Source organism: Barbatula barbatula, assembly GCF_947034865.1.
Source record: "Barbatula barbatula genome assembly, chromosome: 25".
NCBI classification, from domain to species: domain Eukaryota; kingdom Metazoa; phylum Chordata; class Actinopteri; order Cypriniformes; family Nemacheilidae; genus Barbatula; species Barbatula barbatula.
In genome coordinates this window covers 16937945-16962190 of record NC_136788.1, presented here as the reverse complement: position 1 = coordinate 16962190, position 24246 = coordinate 16937945, and the positions used below count along the sequence as shown (strand labels likewise).

General features: G+C 40.5%; 3 protein-coding genes across 5 annotated transcripts in view; 2 read left to right on the top strand and 1 right to left on the bottom strand.

Moving 5' to 3' along the window:
* Nucleotides 1-708: 708 nt before the first annotated feature.
* On the top strand, nt 709-4564 carry irak4 (interleukin-1 receptor-associated kinase 4). Of its 2 annotated transcripts, none has more exons than XM_079449681.1 (12): nt 709-991; nt 1120-1292; nt 1377-1538; nt 1605-1765; nt 2089-2153; nt 2237-2351; nt 2426-2535; nt 2699-2885; nt 3010-3072; nt 3361-3519; nt 3600-3666; nt 3991-4564. In XM_079449681.1, exons 1-11 carry the CDS (start codon nt 834-836, stop codon nt 3651-3653), a joined length of 1407 nt encoding a protein of 468 aa, XP_079305807.1. In that variant the 5' UTR covers nt 709-833; the 3' UTR covers nt 3654-3666; nt 3991-4564. The 2 variants fall into 2 exon arrangements, with proteins under 2 accessions (XP_079305807.1, XP_079305808.1); XM_079449682.1 differs by having other exon boundaries at nt 731-991; nt 1145-1292.
* twf1a (twinfilin actin-binding protein 1a) lies at nt 3705-8359 on the bottom strand. The gene is made up of 9 exons (XM_079449683.1): nt 8210-8359; nt 7436-7513; nt 7174-7352; nt 6242-6337; nt 6046-6150; nt 5526-5651; nt 5288-5438; nt 5046-5167; nt 3705-4960 (listed from the first exon to the last, which is right to left on the bottom strand). Exons 1-9 carry the CDS (start codon nt 8232-8234, stop codon nt 4790-4792), a joined length of 1053 nt encoding a protein of 350 aa, XP_079305809.1. The 5' UTR covers nt 8235-8359; the 3' UTR covers nt 3705-4789.
* The window catches only part of tmem117 (transmembrane protein 117), a 30285-nt gene continuing 13933 nt past the window's right edge, over nt 7895-24246 (top strand). The window contains exons 1-4 of one of the 2 annotated variants that reach the window (XM_079449679.1): nt 7895-8333; nt 8435-8816; nt 11131-11439; nt 17710-17842. In XM_079449679.1, the coding sequence (XP_079305805.1) occupies nt 8786-8816; nt 11131-11439; nt 17710-17842 (473 nt within the window). In that variant the 5' untranslated portion in view covers nt 7895-8333; nt 8435-8785. The remainder of the gene's footprint in view (nt 8334-8434; nt 8817-11130; nt 11440-17709; nt 17843-24246) is intronic. The other variant, XM_079449680.1, reaches the window with a different exon arrangement.

Genomic DNA, 24246 nt, shown 5'->3' with positions numbered 1-24246 from the left:
TGTAAAACACAAACTTGAACTATTATATTATAAATAATACGTTGAAAATATATTGACAGTTTGTGTTCGTAGAAGCAATCATAGTTTTTTATTTCACTCATTCCCGGAGCGCTCTTGAATGGCAGACGTAACGTCACATAACTGTTTACGTCTCTTGTTTACACTGTGATATAACCAGTGCTCGAATTGAAGGGGATCTGGGGGATCCGGGACATTAGGGACCCCCATAACAAGTAAAAAATAGACCTAGGGGGTCCCTCAGATATTTTTATTTGAGTAAAAATGATAATGATATTGACAAATGTGATTACATTCATGCAATGGATTTGGTACATTTTGTGAATGAATTATTTACAATAATTGATAAGTTTGTTTATGGGTTAGTTGTCATGTCACTTTAAATTTGAAACGCCAAACAACCGTTCAAATGTCATTTCTGTTCAACAAGCCTGTATTGATCCAAAATACAGTAAAAGCCTGTTCTTATCTTTTATGTAAGCCTGTTTTGAATAAATATAGTTATGCATATGATTAAATACATTGTGTATTTTGTATAAATTGTATATTTTCGACACAAAAAAAGTATTATGGTGGAGACCCACATAAGACTCGAGATTCAATTCGAGCACTGTGATATAACCGCGTTTTTTCTGTATAAGATTGTGTTTCCAGAGCCCGTATAAGGTTAAACCTTCCTGTGTTGTAGTCTCGTGAGGTTTCCGTTCAAAGCGGATGTTGTAATAAAAGGGAAATGACAACGAATCGAGGAAGTTTCTCAATATCGGAGGAGCAGTCGGCGGCAGTCATACAACGCGCGGTATTTTCACGGTATTATGTGTGACGTCACGGCGAAGACGCCGATCCGGACTCTCCGGTTGTCGACGCTGAGGTCACTGTCTGATCTGCTGGACCCGCAGGGCACGTGGAGAACTGTGATGATGGACATCAACAAACCCACCGGAGAACCCCGATACACACAGTTACACGTCAGGTACTCGCATTCACTTCATCGTCTCGTGTTCAATCGAGCAACAATATATTCTATCAATATATGAACAAATGCAATAGTATACTAACTAGTAAACTGTACTGCTCGGTGTGTCTGATGTGTGATTTAAGGAGGTTTGATGCTGTTGTGGTCCAGGGTAAAAGTCCCACTATAGAGATGCTGTCTGACTGGGGCACCACAAACTGTACTGTCGGAGATCTGATGGAGATTCTGATCAGACACGAGTTGTTCGCCGCCGTCAGTGTCCTCCTGCCAGATTATAAAATCAGTCGGATCGACAAAGGTACTTACAGAACATCACGAGCATGGCTTTGACACACGTGGAGCGGATCTTAAACACGTCTCCCTTCTGAAATCGGCTCAACAGATGCAGCGTTACAGCGTAAAGCAGCGGTTGGTCCATCTGTGGCGTTCCTGCAGGGCAGCAGCGCCCGTCCGGAGGTCACCAAACCTGTAGAGGACGTCACGAAAACCGTGATGGATCCGGACAGCTCCTCAGAGAGTCTCATCACATGGAGCAGCAGCGAAGGTCAGAAGACGACGGCATCCTGGACACGTTTGTGACCACGGTCATGATTTGGTTTCTCTCCTGCAGGTTTCTACAGGTTCACTCACGGCGAGCTGACGGTCATCACTGGGAACTGGGACGAGCGTCCGGTGTCTGAGGGGGGGTGTCGACTGGGAGCCGGTGGTTTTGGTGTTGTGTTCAGAGGGATCATGGGTAACACGCCTGTAGCTGTCAAAAAACTCAACGCTGTGAGTAGAACACAACGCACCTTATAGTGCTTGATGTCATTCAGACACCATGATGGCCAAAACACAAGAGACGTTTGTTTATGTTACATTTAAGCTTAAATTTATTCCATTTAAAATGATAATTCATTTAGTAATTATAGTTCGCTTTTCACCAATTTCGTTTGTATGTACACGCCAAATGAAAAGTGCTTTTTATCAAAAAAGTTTTGGGGCCCCAAAAAAGGGGCAAAACAAGTTTTTTATTATTCTAAGAAAGCAATTTCAGTGCATTATTTATGTGACTATTTAAGCTGTTGTGTTGAGATGTTTGTTCGACGTCTTAGATGGATGAAAGCTCTCCCGAGGACCTGAGGAATCAGTTTAATCAAGAGATCCAAACACTCAAGAGGTGAAAAGGATGTTTGAATCATAGATGAACATCTGGCGTTCTGGTAGACTTGTTTGGACCTCTCTATTCTTCTTCTTTTCCAGTTTGAAACATGTGAATCTAGTTAAGATGGTGGGGTGTTCCAGCGACACGCAGCATCTGTGTTTGGTTTATGCCTTCATGCCCAACGGATCTCTGCTGGATCGACTGGCATGTCTGGTAATAAATGCGTCCGTAAACTCTTTAAATTGAAACTCGCCGTGTTTCAAAGCTTTATTCAACATTTCATGCAGGACGGGAGTCTCTCTCTCTCATGGCAGATGAGGTGTTCCATCGCCACGGGAACCGCCCGAGGTCTGGAGTACCTGCATTGCAATAATCACATCCATCGTGATGTAAAGAGGTCTGTGTAGCTCACACGGCTTGAAGAAATGAAAAAGCATTGTGTTAATACTAATTCTACTCTTCTCTTCTCTCAGGTCTGCTCTAGCTTTTGTTGAAACTAGTAGCGCTGCTAAATGATTAAATGTTAATGTAACACCAACACTGTTGTGTCTGTCTGACAGTGGAAACATCTTGTTGGACCACCGCTTCGTTCCCAAGATCTCTGACTTTGGTTTGACGCGTGCTTCATGCAAACGCTCGTGTTCGACGGTGATGACAGAGAGGATTGTGGGTACTACGGCTTACATGGCGCCGGAGGCTCTGAGGGGAGAGATAACACCCAAATCAGACATCTTCAGCTTCGGCGTGGTATGATCATGTGATAAGAACTCAATGTGGATGAAATAATTCATTATACTGGAGATGATTCATGTTCAGGACTAAATAAATGATGATATGTAGTTTTAGCAATACCTGGTGCTTTATTTTGCAGGTGTTGCTGGAACTACTGTCTGGACTTCCTCCGGTCGATGAAAGCCGTGATCCCAAACTACTGGTTAGTAGAGAAGATGAAGATTGTCTTTATTTATATTACTGTCATGAGAAACACACAAGAATACGTTTAATCTTCTTATAGTTTTTAATTAGTTTATAGTGAGCTGGATTTAAAATCAAAACATTGTATATATGAGGTTTATTTTGCTGCTAATTCAATTTTCACTTTCATTCTGTTGAAAAGAGGAACATTGTGTGTTTTGTGTGGGTTCAGAATGACACGAGGGTGAGGATGTTTTTGAGAGGACTGCACCTTTAAACTTTCCACATCTGTGTGTTTGTGTTTCAGATGGAGATGAAGGATGAGATCGATGACGAGGAGGCGTCTCTGGAGGACTTTATTGATCAGAAGATGAAGGGCTGGAGGATGCAGGAGGTGGAGAAGATGTATGAAGTAGCATCTCGGTGTCTGTGTGAGAAGAAGAATAAAAGACCCCCTGTCTCAGAGGTACGTCGTATATTTGATCAATTCTTTTAGTGTTTCGATATGAGGAATATATCAATAATTAGGTAATTTCTCTCTGTAAGGTTCTGTCTGCGCTGGAAGATGTTTGTGATGAACATAGCCAAGGCTCGCGATGAGAATACATGCATGGTAAATTCAGATTCATTGGACATTCCTGTAGAGATTTTGCCACGATCGGTATTATAGAACACAGAACAATTTGTTCAATGTTTTAAATATTTTTATCTTTAATTAAAAACAGTTGTACAGTGACTTGTGTATACAGGACTTATCACATACAGGCTACATATTAAATGATCACAGTACAGATGTTATACAGTGGATTGCCAAATAACCTTCAGTAGATGATGACCTGTGTTCATTTTGACCTCTGACCCCAGCAGAAAAAACATCTGTTTTTAACAAAATGTCAGATGATTAACTAACACCTACATTTCTCTCTTTACTCTCTAGATTCTTCGTCATCAAAGAAGTTCCCTTTATCTTGATCATAATGGAATTCTGGCCAGCGATGGGGACACTTTTTTTTTTTAAAGATGCAGAAAATCATTCTTGTGTAACAGTTGCATAGAAGAATTAGCATCTCATGACATCCTCAACCAAACACCATCGTATCGTATCAAAAACATGGGAATATACTAGTTATCAAAAGTACAGTGTTGAAATGAAAAACAACATTTGTGACCTAAAAGAATGTCTGTGAGGTCAGATTCATCAGACGTTAGCTGTGGTTGAGACGTCCCTTGAGTTTATTAAAATAGAAAAATAAAACAATATAAGCGTGTGGAATGACAAACGTTCAGGAATGAGGCCGTTCATGTTTCAGCAGTAACTACGACTTGATCACCTGATGTCAATTTGGCACAGTTTAATGTCACAAAAGCTTTTTTTTTTAGAAAGATCGATTTATCACGATCATCACGCAAGAGATTTATTTTTCCTTTGTGAAAAAGCCAGATTGCATTCGGATGTTTTACCGTTGTGATTTTAATACTCATTCTTGCTCTGATTAAAATGTTTCAATGAATTTTGACCTCCAGCAGAGTTTGATTTTGCAGACACATGCAGTATTTCAGCACGCCAGTCCAAACCCCAGCGATCGATCGGATCACAGAAGTCCAAACTGCAGTCACATTGTGCATAGTTCATGAAGACGTCTGTGTCACTCTCTGGAGGAGATTGTGAAAATAAAAAGGTTGACGGCCTTGTGTGGCACAGACGTGGATTCGGTCATCCGGCTTGTAGATGTTGTTTAATCATCGGCGTCGTCTCCCTCGCCCGGTCGTTTCGTGATCCTGCGGTCTCCCCTCCTGCCGGGCGGCCCGCGGGGTTTGGCGAACGCCTGCTTGTGCGCGTGCTGCTTGGGATGAACCTCGTCGTACAGAAATTCGGCCGTCAGGTCATCGCCGTTATCGATTTCAAGCTGCGACAGAGTATTGAGCAATGAATCAACAAAAAACACGAATCTCTTGATCACATTAACTGCGCGAGACATCAAACAAACAGACCTTCTTCTCCACCTCCATCTGGAGTTTGTTCTCCACCATCTCCACCAGTGGATTCTTGCAGCTGGAGTACAGCATCCGCTCTTTGATCCCACAGCTGTAACCCGGCATGGAGTAAATAAACACTAGAAGAGTCCAGACAGACAAAACTTACAATGATTCATGTTGATTTTATGCCTCAAGATTTGATTGGCTGGAGGAGAGGACTTCATCAGCTAAAAAGGAAAGTCGTTTGGCGTCTGTACCTATGGACTCCAGGTAGTCGCCCTCGTGTGAGTGCTTGAAGCGGAAGAAGTGATACCGCGCCGCGTCTTTGGGAATTCTCTTAGGTAAATCTTTCACTTCCGTGGCGTCCGTGTTGAACAGCATTATCAACTCCTCCTCAAAATTGATGTTCTTAGAAAATACAACAGTGGACGGAAATAATGAAACACAAGTGCGATGATTTGTCTATAATTAAATGTTTTGTCCTTTAGGTCTCACCAGCTGAACGTAGTTGTGTTTCTTATCTCTGAAGTCCTGCAGTGCTTTCACAGCCTCTCCGTCCAGAGGGAACGCTACACCCTGAAGAGTTTGCTTAGTCGTGTTCACGTGAATATCAGTATTGACCTGCAGACAGACAGCTTTTTCATACGTCTTTAACGTTCTATATCGGTTCTCTCACTCATTCTGTGCTGTGATGGGTTCTCTGTACAAATGAAAGCTCTACTTCCTGTTTGCATCGTCTTCCTCTCTGATTGGTCAGATTTAGGGATGGCGCTTGTCTTACACAGCATGGCCTTATATGGTTGTGAATTAAAGACTAGAGTCACATCACATGATCAAATTGAAGACTCCAAAATATATCTGCACACTGCTTTAATAAACGGTGTAAGAGAAGTGTGGTTACTGCAATTAAACAGCGTTAACTATGGTTTGGTCTATTGTACACTATCTTTAGCTTCATATAAGAACCTCGGAAGGCTTTGTTTTAACAGAGACAGACGTGTCGTGTGTGCGTTACCTCATTGAGTTTGATCCGTCGCAGCTCTTCCTCGGCTGCAGTGAGCGGCACAGGTGCAGACTGAGACGTCATGTGTTTCTTATAACCGCTGAGAGAAACCTCATCCTACAAACAAACTCACGGTTTACACTCTTATATCTGCACAAGCCATGTCGTCACAGATTTGTTCTGTTCTGTAACAGCATTCAAATCAAACCTTAGACGTGCCGAACATCTCATCTTTAATGTGTCCCAGACCGAACTCTTTCTTCAGCGTGGATCTGGTGGCGGCGTACAGCATCTTCTGCCGCACCTGTTCAAGAAATCAAACAGCAGATTTTAGGAGCAACGTCGACTGAAGCACAAACACACTTCACATCCCGTCGACCGCACGACACAGAGCAGCTGTTATCATATTTATATTTCATTAACAACACATCGATGTAAAACAACATCTGAGGCGAACTTCAAATTCTTGACATCAGTTGTATACACAGCCACGGGACCAAAGATGGTATTTAGGTGTTTATGTTAGATAAACATTTTTGTTTCATTCTGTGAACTAACAACATTTCTCCAAAATTACAAATAAAACAATATCTGCATTTATTTTCAGAAAATGATTGCACTGCGTTCTTTCAGGCTACAAACACTGCCAAGAAAACAAGTTCAGATTCACTTCCACATGTATTTAGGAACAATTAAGACTTTACGTCACTCCTGTGGTTTGGTTTTGGTGAAATTCAACAGACACTGAACTGAAATGACCACAATACATCTAGAAATGCTCATGACATCAACATTTGGAATGGTCTCTTGATTTCCCCGGCTGTAATATAGTTTATCATTTGAAAGTGCGTACAGACATGGTGCTAAAAGACTTCTGCAATAATCCACCATCTCTATACTAACAGCGCTGGCAGCGTTTCAACAAGAACTGTAATGGTTTTGACTGACTCCAGATCTGTGCGCATGACCTCCTCAACATGCTGTGACACGCATCAGATCGGAAGAATGTTCAGCTCCGAGCAACTCAAGAGCCTCATGCAGCCAATAAGAGGAAGAAACATTTGAGTAACCTTCCCTTTCAAGAACGCTTTTGCAAAACAAGACAACAATGAAAAGTTAGTGAGGCTCAGCTGCTCTTACAGGTGAGTGGTCAGGTGACCAGGCGATGAACAGCCACTCGTGTCCCAGGCTGTTGGTGGAGTCCAGACGGAACAGAATGTAACACGGCAGCTCTTTATCCAGCACAGGAAGCACGAGTGTGTCGTAGTCTTCCTCCCAGCTCCGACATGATGGTTTGGTGAGTCCTAAAACCAGCTCCTCTGAACACACAATCACACAATCACACACACTTCACCGGGACACTTTCCTCTCTGACTTCAAGCTTGGCTTCAGACGACCGTACCGTTTTCAATGATGATCTTCAGAAGTCTGTGAGCACCGTTCCTGGCACCGGCAAAAACATCTTTCACCTCATTGGCAGCTAGAAGATTCAAGAGAAACACTCAGACACGTGACGGGTGACACATTTAACATCAGCCGCGCTCTCTTCACACCATAAGACTGAAATGTAGGATTATTTGTGGGTGGTTGACAAAAACCACGAAAGACATTATACGTCCGGGGACCGTGTACTGTATTAATATATAGTGTGTGTACATGTAGAGCATAAATATATAAGAGGAAGTGTGTATGATTAGACATACAAACTGAGTATATAGTTCTAGGAGAACGAGTCAAATGTTGTCAGACGTTATATACTCATTCTCAATACATGCACTATGAATATAATAGTACATGATGAATGTATGGAGCAAGGTTGGATTATTGTGCACGAGTTTGCACGCTCTCGCTTTAACAAGAAAGGATGCATATGGAGCGGCGCGCGCTGAAGGCGTCGCCCGCGCGCTCGTGAGACTGAAAGAAGATCAGACATCGCACAAACATCGCACAAACATCACACAAACATCACACAAACATCCACACAAACATCGCACAAACACAATGTGATTAAAAGCGTGATGTTTATGTAAATGTGATATTACGGTGCGAGTTCCATCAGACGCGGTTCGTTCGCATCTCTGTGATGTGTTTTCTGAATCAATCTCTTGACTGATCGGGTTTGACGGCGTTTATAGATCCTCAGCGGAATTAAAGGTGTAAGTAAGTGTGTTCTTACCCTGAATACCCGTCTGATGAGACATTATTCTCCTCCTGTCGCCCGATGATGTTTGAAGAAGACTCACAAACCCGGAAGACGGAAGAGGAGCGGCGGTGACGTCACGCGTCAACAGCGAGCGGATGTGAGTAGACGACCAATGAATGCTAGAACGTCAAATAAATCTGTGTTTTGTTACGTTTATCAATGTGTGTGTATCTTTATTTTTTTCTTTTTTTTTTACAGTTTATCTACGAATGAACATTCTTTCTTAATATTACAATGAATATAATGACACACATTTAAATGGTACTCAACTCGAGGACACGTATGTGGGATTGGCGATCACAGCCTACACAAAGAAATTAATTCCCAAAGTGATGATATTTAAATAAATATATATAAATCCCACAAATAAATCTGATCTATGATCTGTCTCGACAGACAGACACGCACGCGCACATCGAGAGAGGTGTTGCGTGATCCGGGCGTGTCCGTGTTGTGGTCCGGGTGCACGAGCAGCTGTTCAGGTGTGATGTTCGGAGGTTTATCGCTTCTGATTGTGTAATCGGACGCGGATCAGACACTGATGTCGGGATGGGATCCGATTCACTGCACGACTGCTTGCGTAAGACACGCACGACTATTGATACTGTATCCACGCGCGCGCGCTCGTGTGTTTTAATATCATCAGTGGGTATTTAAAGAGAACAGGTTCAGTCATTTACGGCATGCGTGTGTTATACAATGAGATTATATACATTTAATTATTCTAGTTCATGTTTGGACCGGTGTAAATAGTATTATGGATGTTTCTCTTTAACAATATTACTATTACATGGAGTAGTCGTATAGTATTCAATAGGAGCATTAACTATATGGATAAATACTATATATTGTATTTTCTATAGTAAGTTTAAAAAACAATAGCATATAATAAGTACAGTCATACAGTATTTTCATGTGTCTGGTGGAAGTAATACATAGCAATGTTACATTTACATTTAGTCATTTAGCAGACGCTTTTATCCAAAGTGACTTACAGATGAGGAAACATTGGAAGCAACAAAATACATAAGTGCATCAAAACTAGTCCATTAAAGCCTAGCACAGTATACAAAGCTAAGAATAGTGAGGTAAGTAATTTAGTAATATACATATACATCATCATATAAATGTTATATTATGTATATTGCTTGACATATGATATGAAGGTGATTTCAGGTGTTTTTGTGGGGACACTATGACACACACACACACACATCATGTGGTTTCCGAGCAGCAGGTTATTCCAGACCTCTGCATGGTCACCGCAGATATTTCTGACCCGTGAACATTTAAACTCACAAACATCACACCTATAAATAGCTATATGATGGTTTCTTTAATTCCAGACTTGATTCATATTTAAGACTGTACGGTTAAATCTTACTAAATGTATGTTCATTATATTGTACTTGGAAAACATGACCACGGTGGTGAGATTTAATGACAATTAATACAATTTACTGCTTTTACTTTGATATTTAAAGATGCTGGGTTGTTTCAGCTCAACCGCTTCATGTTTGACCCAAAGATGGAGACAGAACCACACTGAATTGTGCTTTAAGTTTTGACTAATTAAAGATTTTAAATATACAGATTTATCATTTTTATGATTTATCGTTAATCTCACATCAGGTTGGTTGGTTAGTTCATCACAAACAGCTGAAGATTTATTTTAAATCTCTGTGACCGAAATATCACTGCTGTCCTTCTGAAACCTCGTATCTCCATATTTTGTGATTTCCCCCATGAATCATTATTAGTAGTCAACAGTGTTGGGCAAATTACCTCCAAAATTATATAAATGATATATTACTAGTCACTTAAAAGTCATTAGTTATATTACTGTCTTTGAAAAGTATGACTACCCTGCTGAAATTCGAATGGTTCCCATTATAACGCCATTGGAAACCATTAGGTTTCATTAAATACCATTTTTGTAATGTGTTATGGACATTATTTGAGTATGATTTAACGCACCCAACACTTACTAGTAGAGACTTTTCTTTCCATCATAACCATTAAAACCAGTAGAATTTATGTGATGGTTTCCATCGCTTGTTCAGCAGAGAATGCATTCTGAAATATAGTTTATTGCCGCTCGTTGTACATCCAGTGGGGGGGCGGTGTGTTAATGCATATTGATTGCGCTCATCAATGTCACGTTTTACTCGGCCATCCAATCAAAGCGCAGGAGGGGCGGCACAAATAAAGATAAACCAATCGGCAAATACATTTAGGCAACACTTTGGATTCAGGTAATATCCCTGGACTACCACAATATAAAAAAGTGGAAGGTAAATTATAAAAAAGAATTTCAAGGGAAAAAGACGTTGTTGTAACGCGCGTTACAATCTGAGATTGTTTGTTACAGGTATACAATTACCCACAGTGTGTTACATTACTGCGTTGCAGCAAAAAAGAATATTATACTCTTATACCATTACTTTTGTAATGCGTTACTCCCAACACTGTTAGTCAAACTGTATGAGTTTAGCAAATATCTCAGCAATGAAAACTATTGAAAAGTACTTGTCAACTTTGACAACACAGTAGCTTCATCTTGTTTTTTTGGACATCAAAGGTTTTGGAAGGACAGCGATGATGTGACCTTGTCTGTTATATCCAGTCTTAAGTCTCACAATGTAATTATGAGATAACAAGTATCAAAGTTAGATATTAAGCATTAATTTCACTATCTTGGAGATCTTAACAAAAATGTAATCACTTGAAGTGTTTTGTTTCATATATTTTGGATAGAAAGACCTTTGGGACTTGTGCAGTCTGTACGGGGCGTCATGTTGTCGGGTTGGTTGTTGAAGGGTGTTGTGGTGGCTCTCATACTTCTCTTTAAATGCAAACATTTGAGTCTTTATTAAAGTGTTTGTGTGTTTCAGGTGGTCGGTGTCTGGGCTTCCTCAGACGTCTGGAAATCGACGCCCGGTTTCGGTATTATTTCCAGCACCCGTGGTCTCGTCTGATCGTGGCCTACCTGGTCATCTTCTTCAACTTTCTGATCTTTGCAGAAGACCCCGTGTCTCACAGCCAGACAGAAGCGCACATGATTGTAGTGGGAAACTGCTTTTCCTTCGTGGTGAATAAATATCCCGGAGGAGGATGGAACGTCCTCAAAGTCCTGATGTGGATTCTCGCCATCATTACGGGCCTCATCGCCGGAAAGTTCCTGTTTCATCGACGTGTCTTTGGTACGTTGTTTACGTACGTATGTCCGCAAAGCATAATATTCTCTTGCTGTAAATGGCATTTTTTCATTATTTATGGTGGTTCGTTTATCTTTTTGTCATGAAATCGGTCTGATTTCATAAGATTTGTGTGGTTTATGACATCAGATGTTTCAAAGATATTTCAAATTTCAAGATATCCGTGAGCTCCTCTGTAGACTCCCTATCATAAAACAATATGGATGGTAAATAAATGTTGTGAGTGCCATGTCGATTTGGCAGCCGGGATCCAGCCTTTGAAGGCATCATAAGTGTGGCCATGATGTGAATGATGTGCTGCTTTTGAAGATTCTCTCTTTTAGTCTGAATCCATTATGGTGAAACTTGCAATCCCAGAATGCATTGCAAGCTTACCCTTCAAGATGAAATATAGATTGCAAAGTGTATTAGTTATAATTTCTAATTCGTAAAGTTTGTAATTTAATGCAACCTTTAAGACCCAGATCTTAAGTCTCTTCCTTTCTGTTGATGGACAGACATCTGCTGTGGATGTTGTTGTGTGTGTGATTCTGTCAGATCCGCTGGATTATCTTGTTCTTTATGGATTGCTGATTCGGTGAAGAGCCGTCGCTCCTCTGACACGTTTCCTCTGTGTTGTGAGTTCTGCCGGGTCAGTGGTTCTGTCAGCTCTCTGCTTGAAGCCTGAAACAAACACACATCTGGTTTCCGTCATAAAATATGAATTTATGAATGTATGAGTAATGGTTTCATAACCTGTGTGTTTTTATGAATGTGCATATAAAAGCAAATGTCAAATATTACCCTCTGTGTGTGTGTGTGTGTGTGTGATAAATGATGTATGTTTTTAACTTTGTGAAGCTCCTGCGGTTTAAATCTTAAGATGTAGAGCAGACTGTCTGAACATCACTGACATCTAACAGTCCCACGCCGCTTTATCAAAGATCTCAAATCTGTTTATCTTCCTCAGTTTGTGTTATTTATGTCTTGGTAAATCTGATTTTAGTGTTTGTGGTGATAATTAGATACAGAACAGATTTAAAAATGGCGTAATAATGTTGCAATTACATCATAATTGAATGAATGTATTAAATGAATTGATGATGCAGGTGTTGAACTTTGTGAATGTGGTGTTTTGGTGAAACTGTAGATTGTGTGTAAATCTGATTATGATTAGTCTTCAGAGGGGAGCAGTGAGTAAATGACGCCCCAAGCTGCTGATCTGAGATCAGTGATGTTGCTTTGGCCAGAGATGGATGATGTGCATCATATGATATGAATCTATTTATCAGATTTTACAAATGGACTAACTGCATTTCTTTGTATTACATCTGTCATATGATCATATTTCAATCCAAAACATATTTTTTAATGATTCTTGTTTATTTGTGTATTTTTATTAAGACAACAAACAAATTTCCCCGTGCATTTCCGAAAATGTTTTACTTTGAAGAAAACAAACACATAGTATTTGTTTTGCTGCATTCAATTGAGCAATCTTTCAAAATTCACCATCATGAAATTAAGCTGTTAGAAAATAAAAATAGAAAATACATTAGAGTGATGAAAACTTGGTGCTTAATTGTGAAAGAAATCGTAATGTCTTAAAGTAGATTTTATTTTATAAGCATCACAGTGTGTACTGTACTTAAAATCTTCATTTGCATTTTGGGGTGAAATGTGACCTGGATGTATTTTCATCTGTTTAAAATCTCTCTCTCTCTTGGCCAATAAAAAGCACATGGGATCTGATTAATCATCATGACCGCTGTTACCGTGGAAACCACCTCTTGAGACACGGCTGGGTTCCGTGAGGGTGCGGGAGCTCTGAACCTGCGTGTAAATCGGGTATGATGAACGACTCCCGTCCCGCTGCGATTCTACAGAGACCCGGCAGAGTTAGTTAGGAAGAAACCGGACTCAGCTAGCCTACATTCACCCAACGGGGCCGCGGGCCTCCAGAGGGCCTACCGCCGTCATTTTTAGCATAGATTATAATGGATGTTGCACAGATGTAAAGAATCCCATTCACTCATCCCAAATAACAACACAACCCGAGTTTAATATTCTTTGTGTTTGTAATCTTTTTTTATGGAGATTGTCCTAAAAAAGGAGCGTTTTAACCTAAAATAAAACCAGACAACTTTTGGCTTTATAATCCTCCAATGGCTCCACCAAGGTTATTATTTCTACTGTTACGGTCTGTGATGTTCAGCTCAGTTGTGTCTCATTTCTCCAGCAGTTTCCCAACAGTGCAGCGATATTGTCTGAAGAAACAGAAAGAAGGTGGATTCTTCGCATCGTATGTATCTTGAGCTCAACTTGTTTTTCACGTAGTTCTCTGTTGACATGAGTAAATTGTTGAAACCCAGTCAATGTTAAAGAGCTTTAAGAGGAACAGCTCACAGAGGAAACTGATGAGAAAAGTTTATGGTTGATTGGTATTGTGGCAAATGTAAGCACTGTTTGAGTCACCGTTGAGCCGTGTGAGATTACTGGGGGTCTTCTGGTGGTCTTTGGCGTACACAGATGCAGTGTCTAACACTGAACACTAGAGGGCTGTAAGTGCATTACATCAGATGTCGTCCCTCCAACTGACAGCCAAACGTTGAGCTCACCATCTCTGACACACAGTGTGCAAGTGTACATACTTGCATTGACTTGTGTGAGAGAGAGAGAGAGAGAGAGAGAGACCCTCAGTAGTGAAGAAGACAGTCAGTAATCATCTGTTATTGTCTCGCCATTGTGCCGTGAAGCTGACCTTGATTACACGCACGCACGCACGCACACACACACACACACACACACACAGTTATCTCTAACCTACAGAGACCTGATGTCATCAATGCAGATAAATCAAGTAATCAAGTATTCAATACGCTATTAATTGCACACTGCTTTACTGACACACACTGCAGATAACACACATTGCATACTACACTCTCACACCCTGCAAACCACATACTGCCAACTACACTCTAATGCAGTGCAAAAAACACAATGCTAGACTTACTTACACACACTGCAGACAACACACGACATCTTGCACTTTTACGCCCTGCAAAAACACACTAAACACTGCACTCTCACACACTTCAGGCAACACACGCTATACTACGCTCTCTTACACACTACACGCAACGCTCTCTTAAGATCAGTTTATACTCGTGCGTAGTCTGTACGCCGTAGGCTACTCGTCGGTTTTCATTTATACTTCTGCGTTGACAGGTAATGACCACTAGGCGTCAGTGTCCACACATGTGTTGCTTGTGTAACCGAAACAAGAGCCGAAGAAGAAGCTGCTCGTTTGAGAAGCATTAGCAGTGATAGTGGCAAGTAAACACTCACTTTTGTTGCAGAAGAACAAATAATTCACTTAGTAAACATGAGGCTATCGCAGAGTTTTTACCTGAGGGAGGGGCTCAAACAGTCCAATCACAGCCCTTGAGGCCCACGCTGAGTTGACGTGTGTTACATTTTTGGACAGGTGCGCGTCATGCTATGACGTAGGGTATGCGGCTCTGCGTAGGCTACGGCGTAGGTCCTACGCACGAGTATAAACTGAGCTTTACATACCATTGTAAGACACAACACTCTACATCCAGCATACTATAATTTTGCACACTGCAAACTGCATACTACCTACTTCTCTCTCACACATTGAAAGCAACGCACTACGTACTGCACAATACACGCTTACCCGAACTACATACTTCACTCGCACACACTACCGGCGTGCACAACATCTGCATACTACACTCTCTTACATAAGACAGAAAGTTAGTTAGCGAGGTTAAGGAAGGTTAAGCAGAAGAGTTGAGTGTTGGTTTGAAAGATGTTTAATGCGTGGTTGCGGCCGACGGGCACGGCACAGATATCCAAGACTTCATTTCATGTCTGTATTAAATGTGGATGGTGTGACCCCCTCATGCTGTGATTCCAATGGGCGGCGGAATGTAATGTAATTTACCGTTTCATATTCACAAAATATCAGTTGTAGGGCGGACATCATAGCTGTGTCATTTCAGGTTCTGATGTGTGACCGTACGCCGAATGAAAACGTTAAACACAGCTCTCTCTGTTCTCCTGGGAAATGACTGATTTGACCTTCGATCGAGACATTGACGGCTCGGACACATTTCAGTGTCTCTGTGGGTTTCTGTTCATCCACAGCATCATCTGGCTTTAGGAGAAATAAAAGAGAATCAATTGAGAGTGTAATTGACCGGTCTGTAGCTGTAAATGAACAGGTCAAATCATCTGGATTTGAGTAAATGTTTTCGTTTTGTTACACATTGTTGACGCTCTTCTCAAACTCTCATGACAGACACGTGTCAGATTTCTGGGTTTCTTAGGAGAAATATCTGAGACATACATGATTTAATCTCATCGATTTCAATGAGAAATAATTGAAATATTAATCTCATCGGTATTTAGAAATTCAAGACCAGCAGATTATCTTTGGCTTGTGGGCAATTCCAACGTTATGGACGTGACATAAAATTTGTTGATAGAGTCTAAACATAAGAAAATGTCAGTCTATGAACACATAGGGAAATAAACATGCGTTATGGATGTGACAGAAAAAGGACGCAGTTTTTGGGAGACGACAAACTTTGTAGGATTTCTGTGAAATAAAATGCACAAACCTGAAGCAATAATACCCAATGAATGGAGAAGAGAGGCCTCTTTATAGGACATAATATACTTTATTTTCATGTGTCCATTTATGAGGAATATGTAGCGTTATGGATGTGACAATACCGAAAATGGCTCTTAACTGACTCTTCAGAAGGTCAATACAAGTGCTGTTACCATAATAAAAACGCTTGGTAAAAACTTTATTTTTAATGGTAAAGTTAAAATTGCCCTTGTATTTTTTCAGCAGGGTTTTATGAATAATTGTTAATTATAGGAATCTGCTAAATTATAAAAATTACTCTCATAGTCACGGTTGGGTAAACTCAGTTTGACAGGGTTATCCGGACGGACAGAAACATTCTGGTTTAATGAGCAGAAAGCTTCTTTTCATTGGTGCAGTGTCCATTATATATTATTGCTGATTCAGGCGCTGCGTGGCCCCGAGCGGGAATCTAATGAAGAGATGAACGCTTCAGACGTAAAACGCTGACAGGAAAATGTCTGTTTCTGGAGCCGAACGATTCCAAAAGCTGTAAAAAATCGACCAGAAGCTGCTAAACAAACTACAGATACTGTGAAGCATGTGAAGTGTTTGTGAGCATGCGTTGATGTGGCGCCAGACGGATTTATCCCAGAGCTTGAGATATTTTCATTTAGTTGAATTACACTTTCCACGGCCTCTAAATTAAACTTTGTCTGTCCGGCAAGACATGATGCAACATTCCGAAAGCGTTGCGAGGATAAATAATTCACTTTTAAACTTTCCTGATGATTCATAGATATGCGGGGAACTCTAGATCACATCTGACCGTGACAAACTCGCCTCATGAGGAATCACACGTGACTTGATCTTAAGAAGATAAAAGAGTTTATAGTGCTAAGAAAACGTAATTCACAGAAAAAAAACAAATCAACAGTATTGAAGTATTGGCCGATCAGAAAGATCGGAGGTATTCGATTTGGATAAATATGAAGTTTAATGGATGGAACAGTTCATAACTATGTTAAACGTGACAGCAAAGTTTCTTCGTTTCATTTGAAGTGTTGATGTTCTGTTGACGCTGTTCTTACCGTAGTAAATATGATGTAAAAAGATGAACTCCCAGACCACCAGGTTCTCCCAGTGAACGTTCCAGCGTTCAAAGAGGAGATGATGAAGGAAGTGATCGGGTATTCAGAGCTGACGCTCAGACGTCTGAATCAATCTGGCACTTTGAGAGCGAGACAAAGGGAGATGAAGTGAGATGTTTTATACTGTCATTCGAGCACCAAGAAACTAATGAAAATATCCCAGCAGGTCAGGAATCGGACCACTGTTATAATATCCCTCTCTTCGGGAAATCAAAGTGGCTTCTGAGAATCAATTACAGCAGCTTGTGAAGCCGGTGGGGTTTGTTTTGGTTCTGAAATGGCCGAATAATGAATGACGGACAGTTGAATCGGCATTAATGGTGGGTTGTGAAGATTGTGACGGCTCACAGGTGTGAATGTTTTAACACAAACTTCATGTTCCGAATATACTTCAACATTTTGAGTTCTTCTAATGCCTGACCCTGTAGACCCGGGCAAGAGTGGACAAGAGTGTCTCGTGTTGTCTTCGGAGTTGTAAATTGTAGTTTCTCTCTGGTTTCTCAGGTCGTCTCCTGCGTCTGAAAATGTTTCGTGAAGATCACGGATCGTGGATGACGATGTTCTTCAGCACGATTCTCTCTCTGTTCGTCTTCTCGCACATCTACAACCTCTTTCTGCTCATGAACGGACGGATGGGGTAAGACCACACACTCGTCTCACATCTGTCTCACAGTTATCGCGACACGTTGGAATGATTTAGATGCGAAGAGGTTCTAAATAAGTGTACTTGCTCGAATTGAAGGGGTTTGCTTTGTTTCAAGATTCCTGATGTTTCATTCTCATTTATTAGTTGATTTCCTTTGTACTGCTTTTAAAGCGTTACTCATAAGAAAGAAAAACACAGATGAGATCTCGTTAGAGTCCTAGACACCTTTCTTTTGCCAAGTCTCACGTGTGTCTCAGATATTTCTCTTGAGATAAAGAGTCAGAAATCTCCCAAATAATGAGATGTCAATGTGTCAAACTGAACTCAGATTTGTCTCGTCTGCAATCAAAAGATCTCTATATTGTGGAAGATCTCAATATGAACTCAGACATCACAATGACCCAAATCCAGATTATTTCACCTCTACATTCATTTACACCTCCAGACTTTTCATGTGTTCCAACAATTACTCTCTCATTTGTGTCTCGAAGAAAACTTGATACTAAAATGAGACACAACTGAGAATTCCAATAAAATCTTCTACCGCATGAGAGCAACCTCCCAGCGATACAGATTTTGAATGAGAACAGATTTTCTGTCCTGTCTCTCGTCCTCTTGAATGACTGATGTGATGGATTTGACATCCTCTCTCATTTCCCTGTTGAACACATTTAAGCGCTGATCCCGGGTCAGCGTCTGCAATCTGCTTTGCATTATGGCATGCGAGAACAGAGTGCGGATGAATGGTTTCAGATCAGCGTCTGCGAATACGCTCTGTGATCTGATGAGATGATGATGGCGTTTCGGCTCAATTTCACGTGAGGAGATGGATGTCTCACTTACGGCTCGATTCGTCCGGTGAGCGTTTTCACCGCACGCCACATTTCTCAGCGAGATTGAGTGTTTGCGAGCAATTTGACCTCCATTCATCTCCTGGAGGTTATTCACAGCCAATGCAGCAATCCTCGCCGTATAGCTCCATCAGAATTATCGTTTAATAGATCGAAGACTTGAGATTTAGTAGTTTGACTGCCTTCAACAGAGTGAAAGCTACAGTTTTAAAGGAGATCTAAATTTGGTGCACATGGCAAATCACAGACAATTCTTTCAGATTAGATGCAATTTTGATGAGTAGTTTGAAGTGTTGATTAAAATATTTATATTCAACATTTCCTCTTGCTTCATCTCTATGGAGTTTACAACTGAGCCTGCAGTGCATTCTGGGATTGTTTTAGAAAAGTGTTTTGGGAGGCCTGTGTGTGTGTCTATCTACATTACATATGTATGAATGTTTACTCAACTCTCTCTATACATTTACTTTAGTTTGTTTTATTACTATTATGTGAATTAAACACTAAATTCAATTAATTTAATACATTATATTGAGAATAACTGCATCATCTCTTCAGGTTGAAGGACATTCAGGGTCACAGGCATGTAAGAGCACAAGTTGAGTTGACTGACTTTAAATATCAGACGGAATGTGACAGAGACAGATCGAGTATTAAATAACAGGATCTAAGAGTTGAAGCGATGCCTGCGGGTCATACGGCACATTTATTCTCATCTGTCTAAAACAGAACTCATGACATTCAGCTTACAGCTCACACTCATTTAGTCTTGCTCTGTTTGACTGGTAAACAGGAAACTCGTCACTAAATGTCTTTTTTACACAAAAAAGTTTATACATAGCCATTTGAGCACTTCAGTCAGCCATCTTGGAACAGTCAACAATGTAGTTGCAGTAAAATAATACGATTTCTGAAGAAAGCCTCACTGAATAAAGTATAGTGGCCATATGTGTATTCCAGCCAATAGAAACACGGCTAATGAGGCCTCTATGGTTTTTACCTGAGTGTAAACTGTAATTATATGATTTGTGTATATATGGAAGTATTTATTTTCGAAGCGTTTTCATTTTAACATGTTTACATTTTCAACACGACGAAAATGCAGATGTAAGTGTTCATCAATGATGCCTTTGTACATATTTAATGTGTGTTTTTTAGTGCAGTTTGCTTCAAACTGTTGCTTTTCTGTACTGCTAGTAGACACATTCAAGGAAATGCAGAAGACGACGGCGGTTTGTGGCTAATTTTCCTGCAGCGACACTCAGAATGCGACACATGCTTGCGATGCATTATGAATTGTGTCCTAAAACATTTCAGAATGCGATGGAGCATGAAATCAAGCTTGTATAGCATCTACGTTCATGTACTGATGTGGAGCGTGTCTCTGGCAAGACGTGGAGGTTTATTTCAGAAGGTCTATAGAGGACGCATTTGATTTGAAACTTCAGCAGGTTCGGGTTAGAAGTCTTGCTTTGCAGGAACAATGTCACCTTAATTCACAGCAAGGCATCAAAGCCACGTGATGCAATGTGTGAATGCGTACGTCACAAGATTATGAATATATCATGTGGCCCTAAAAAACTTGGCTTACATAAATGTCAGACAGATTTAACCACTTAAGGCTACAATACACTACGAGACTTTTGCTCAGATGTTCAGTCTGAACTTGTTGTAGAAAGTCTGTGCCAGTCTGCAGATTTGATCAGTTAGTGTGTTTCTATCTGAAAATTTCCGAAAATTTGCAAGTCTGTGATGTCTAGTTTGAGAAAATCTGTTCAGATTTCAAAAGTCTTGTATTCCGGCCATTAAGATCAAAACTCAGAAGGTTTGATGGAGTTCTCAGTTGTGTATCACTTAGTCTCAGACGTTTCTCCTACAAAACCTGAATTAAATGAGAGTGTAATTGTTGAAGAGTCTGGAGGTGTAAATGAATGTAGATTGTCGAGGTCAAATCATCTGGATTTGGGTAAATGTGATGAGAAATGTTTGAGTTCATATTGAGATCTTCACTAATATTGACTTTTGATTGGAGACGAGACGAATCTGAGCTCAGTTTGACACACTGTTGACGTCTCTTCTCAAAGTCTTAAGACATTTGTGACTCCTTTTTTCAGGAGAAATATCTGAGACGAAGACGAGACTTAAACAAGTTTCCATTTGTTCTCCATTTAATCTCATTGATGTCTGAAGATAAATGATTGAAATATTAACCCTTAAGCGGTCTTCGTTTGGGATGTACACTCATGGACTTTGGGGTCTCTATAGGGATCCATGGGTTGAGAGCAAAGCAGTTTACTTATCTGCTAAACATTCATGCATTTCAATGATATGACACTTTAAACTGTAATAAAAAACGTAATTATTGATGTTCATAATGTAGATCTTACAGCAGATAGGTGGCGCTGTTGTACAGTCAGATGATGACTGCAGGAGGATCTCCTCACACCTTAGAAGCTCTCTCTCTCTCTCTCTCTCTGTCATGTGAAATTATTGTTTACACCTGTGAGGAGACTCGACCGGTGTGTGTCTCATTCAGTGTGATGTGTTTGCTGGGTTTGTGTAGTGATATATACTGTGTGTGTGTGTACATGTGTTTTGATGAACTGTTATTACGGTCTCTCTCTGATCGGCTCACTGTCACTCTCTAAATCACTTGGAGAATAACTGCTGACGCTGTTCCGCACGTACACTTCTCTTTGTTTATACACACCATCTGTTATTTATTTCATGAAATTAAATTCAGTGATTTACAGCATATTTATAAAGACGGACCAGTAGCTTTCTGTCTTTTCATACAGCGGACAGAACTCGATTTATTTTGGTCAGGATTGTGCAACTGCTTCTATTTTATTTAAAACACACGCGTGTGCGTGCACACACACACACACACCACACGCACACGCACACGCACACGCACACGCACACGCACACGCACACGCACACGCACACACACACACACACACACACACACACACACACACACACACACACACACACACACACACTTAGGGTAGGAAGCCTTTGGTGTAGTAAATACTGTAATATACTTGAATTTTTACTATAGGAAGCTTCAAAAACACTATAGTATTGGGGTATGTGAAAATAACCATGATCTTACTATGGTAAAGGTAAAGTTACCATGTTTTTGCCAGATTAATAAACATTTGTACAACCAGTTTTATTTCCAATACCATGATTCTACGATGGTTACTATGGCAACCCTATGGTTAATTTGTGTTTACCGTGGTTTTACTATGGTTTTTGTCCCGGGATTGTTAGAGTTTGTTCATTCATTTTCTGGAATTTGTACATGTGTTCACACACATCGCGTTAAGACCCCTAAAGACACGTGACGTAATATACTGATATGTAATGTTATGTGCTTTCTTTTGCAATTTGTTATTATAACTGCCTTCCTTTTTTAGTGCCAAATAGGCCTAAATAATCTCAATTTATTATTCTGTAGCATATATTGTTGCCTTTTGCAAGTGACAAAGACGTCAATTTTACAACAACCTGTTTTATTTATATTTTTTATTGGTAAAGCGCTGTGTATTTTTGTGTTAATAGTTTTGATAGAAGTTTAATTTAAAGTTTAAACTGCGTTTAGAAGCAGACAACGCTATTCTCGCATCTGACCTTGTGTTTGTTGATTAGGTCTCTTGCAGTCATCCATGATTAAGCTAAAGACTGATTTTAGGCCTATTTTTTAATTTTCGATTTACTAACGAACAAAAACTACTCGCTTAACTAATAACCAAATTATTTACGATTTATTATAGATGTGTGTCATCACTGCACGGCTATTACGCCATTGTTTCTTCCTTTTGTTCACACAGGGTGCTTTCCGGGACTGATCGTGTTAATGTTACTTGGTCCCCTTTCCCGAATCACTTTTCGGATCTATCCGGGATGCGTTTGCGTTCAAACAGAAGGCACTTTGCGCTATTTTACACGATCAGTGGTCTGAGTGAATGGGGTTTTAGCATCTGTTACCTCTCATCTGCCTCATTGATATTCTTGATCCTCTGTGATCCCCCCATCCCCTGTGATGCAGACCCCCGACTGCTGGAACTCATTGACAACACTCTCCCCCAAACCCCCACCACATCACACACTCTTAACAAGCTGTACCACCCCCAACACACACACGGGTCTCTCTGAACATCTCCTGACCGCTCTGTCTCCATTCAAATGAACCGTAAATGCTCACGTTTGCTATCATGTTTTCTAGAAAGACACGGAGGGGCAGCGTTATGATGTCATTAGTCTGTATGACATCAGAAGAGTCTTGGCGTGTTCTGGGTGGAGTCACGGTGGGGAGAGGGGGCGTCCATTACGGGTCCACATCAAGTGCTAATTAGACAGTGTTACTTAATTAAAAGTTGCAGCGCGCAGAGATCACATTACTCACGGCAAATTAGGAGCCAACATCCGACTGAGATCCTGCCACACTTCTGCTGATGAGAGAGAGAGAGAGAGAGAGACGGACTCTCATTGAATCATATCATCTTAAACATATTTAGAAGACATCAAAAATAGAAAACTGTGTTTGTCATATATAGTAGTAAAACCCGTCAGAAAGACAAATCACACATGAGATCTCGTTAGATCTCAATTATTTCTCTAGACATCAGTGAGATGAAAGTGAGAGCAAATGGAAGCTTGAGTCTCGTCTGCGTCTCAGATATTTCAGATATTTGACAAAAGTGTCTGTCATGAGAGTTTGAGAAGAGACGTCAACAATGGGTCAAACTGAGCTCAGATTTGTCTCGTCTGCAAATCAAAAGTCAATATTAGTGAAGATCTCAATATCAACTCAAACATTTCTCATCACATTGACTCAAATCCAGATGATTTGACATCAACAATCTACATTCATTTACATTGAGTTGATACTTAAATGAGACACAAGTGAGAACATCATTAACTCTTCTGAGCTATAAAAGAGAAACATCGGAGCAATAACATGTTTCCTCTGGGAGGTGTGGGGTTTTAAAATGAATGTGGATGACACAGTTTAGATCATTGATGGTGGGGGGGAAATGATTTAGTCTTATCAGGATGTTTTCTATAACACTAAGAGATGCGTTTGAGACTGTTCTCGTCTCTATTTATTCCTTTGCTGTTTTGTGTTTGTCCACCACGTGGATTGAAAATACTCAACATGCAATGGATTTCCTCAGCTGGGACTGAAAATATTATATTGTGTATCTTGTATTTCAATCTGCCACTTGTAGACAGGACTAATTCGGCCGTAACGCTGCCATGGGTCTGCTGTAATTGAAAATAACACACACACACGCACGCACACATCCCGTCTGGTCCCCAGATAAATGCAGCAGTGGTGCGGGGGGTCGTGAAGGTGATGTTTCTAAGCCCGCGCCTAACCACATAATCAATATCTGTGGAATAGAGCGATAGAGGAAGCGTATCTCTCATTTTGAGTCGAGATTGTGGGGGCAAACCAGGTCGTGGATCTGAAGGTCATTGGCTGTGCGGAAAGATCTACAATCGCTGCGACCTTTAACCCTCACAAAATTA

Bases quoted from the DNA above. Each gene is read 5' to 3' on its own strand.
- irak4 (XM_079449681.1), top strand. From the start codon at position 834: ATGTGTGACGTCACGGCGAAGACGCCGATCCGGACTCTCCGGTTGTCG. The intron at 2,154-2,236 runs GTGAAAAGGATG...CTTCTTTTCCAG, and splicing joins GAGATCCAAACACTCAAGAG to TTTGAAACATGTGAATCTAG. The intron at 2,886-3,009 runs GTATGATCATGT...TTTATTTTGCAG, and splicing joins ACATCTTCAGCTTCGGCGTG to GTGTTGCTGGAACTACTGTC.
- twf1a (XM_079449683.1), bottom strand. From the start codon at position 8,234: ATGTCTCATCAGACGGGTATTCAGG. The intron at 5,439-5,525 runs GTGAGACCTAAA...GTATTTTCTAAG, and splicing joins AACACAACTACGTTCAGCTG to AACATCAATTTTGAGGAGGA. The intron at 4,961-5,045 runs GTCTGTTTGTTT...ACTCTGTCGCAG, and splicing joins AGATGGAGGTGGAGAAGAAG to CTTGAAATCGATAACGGCGA.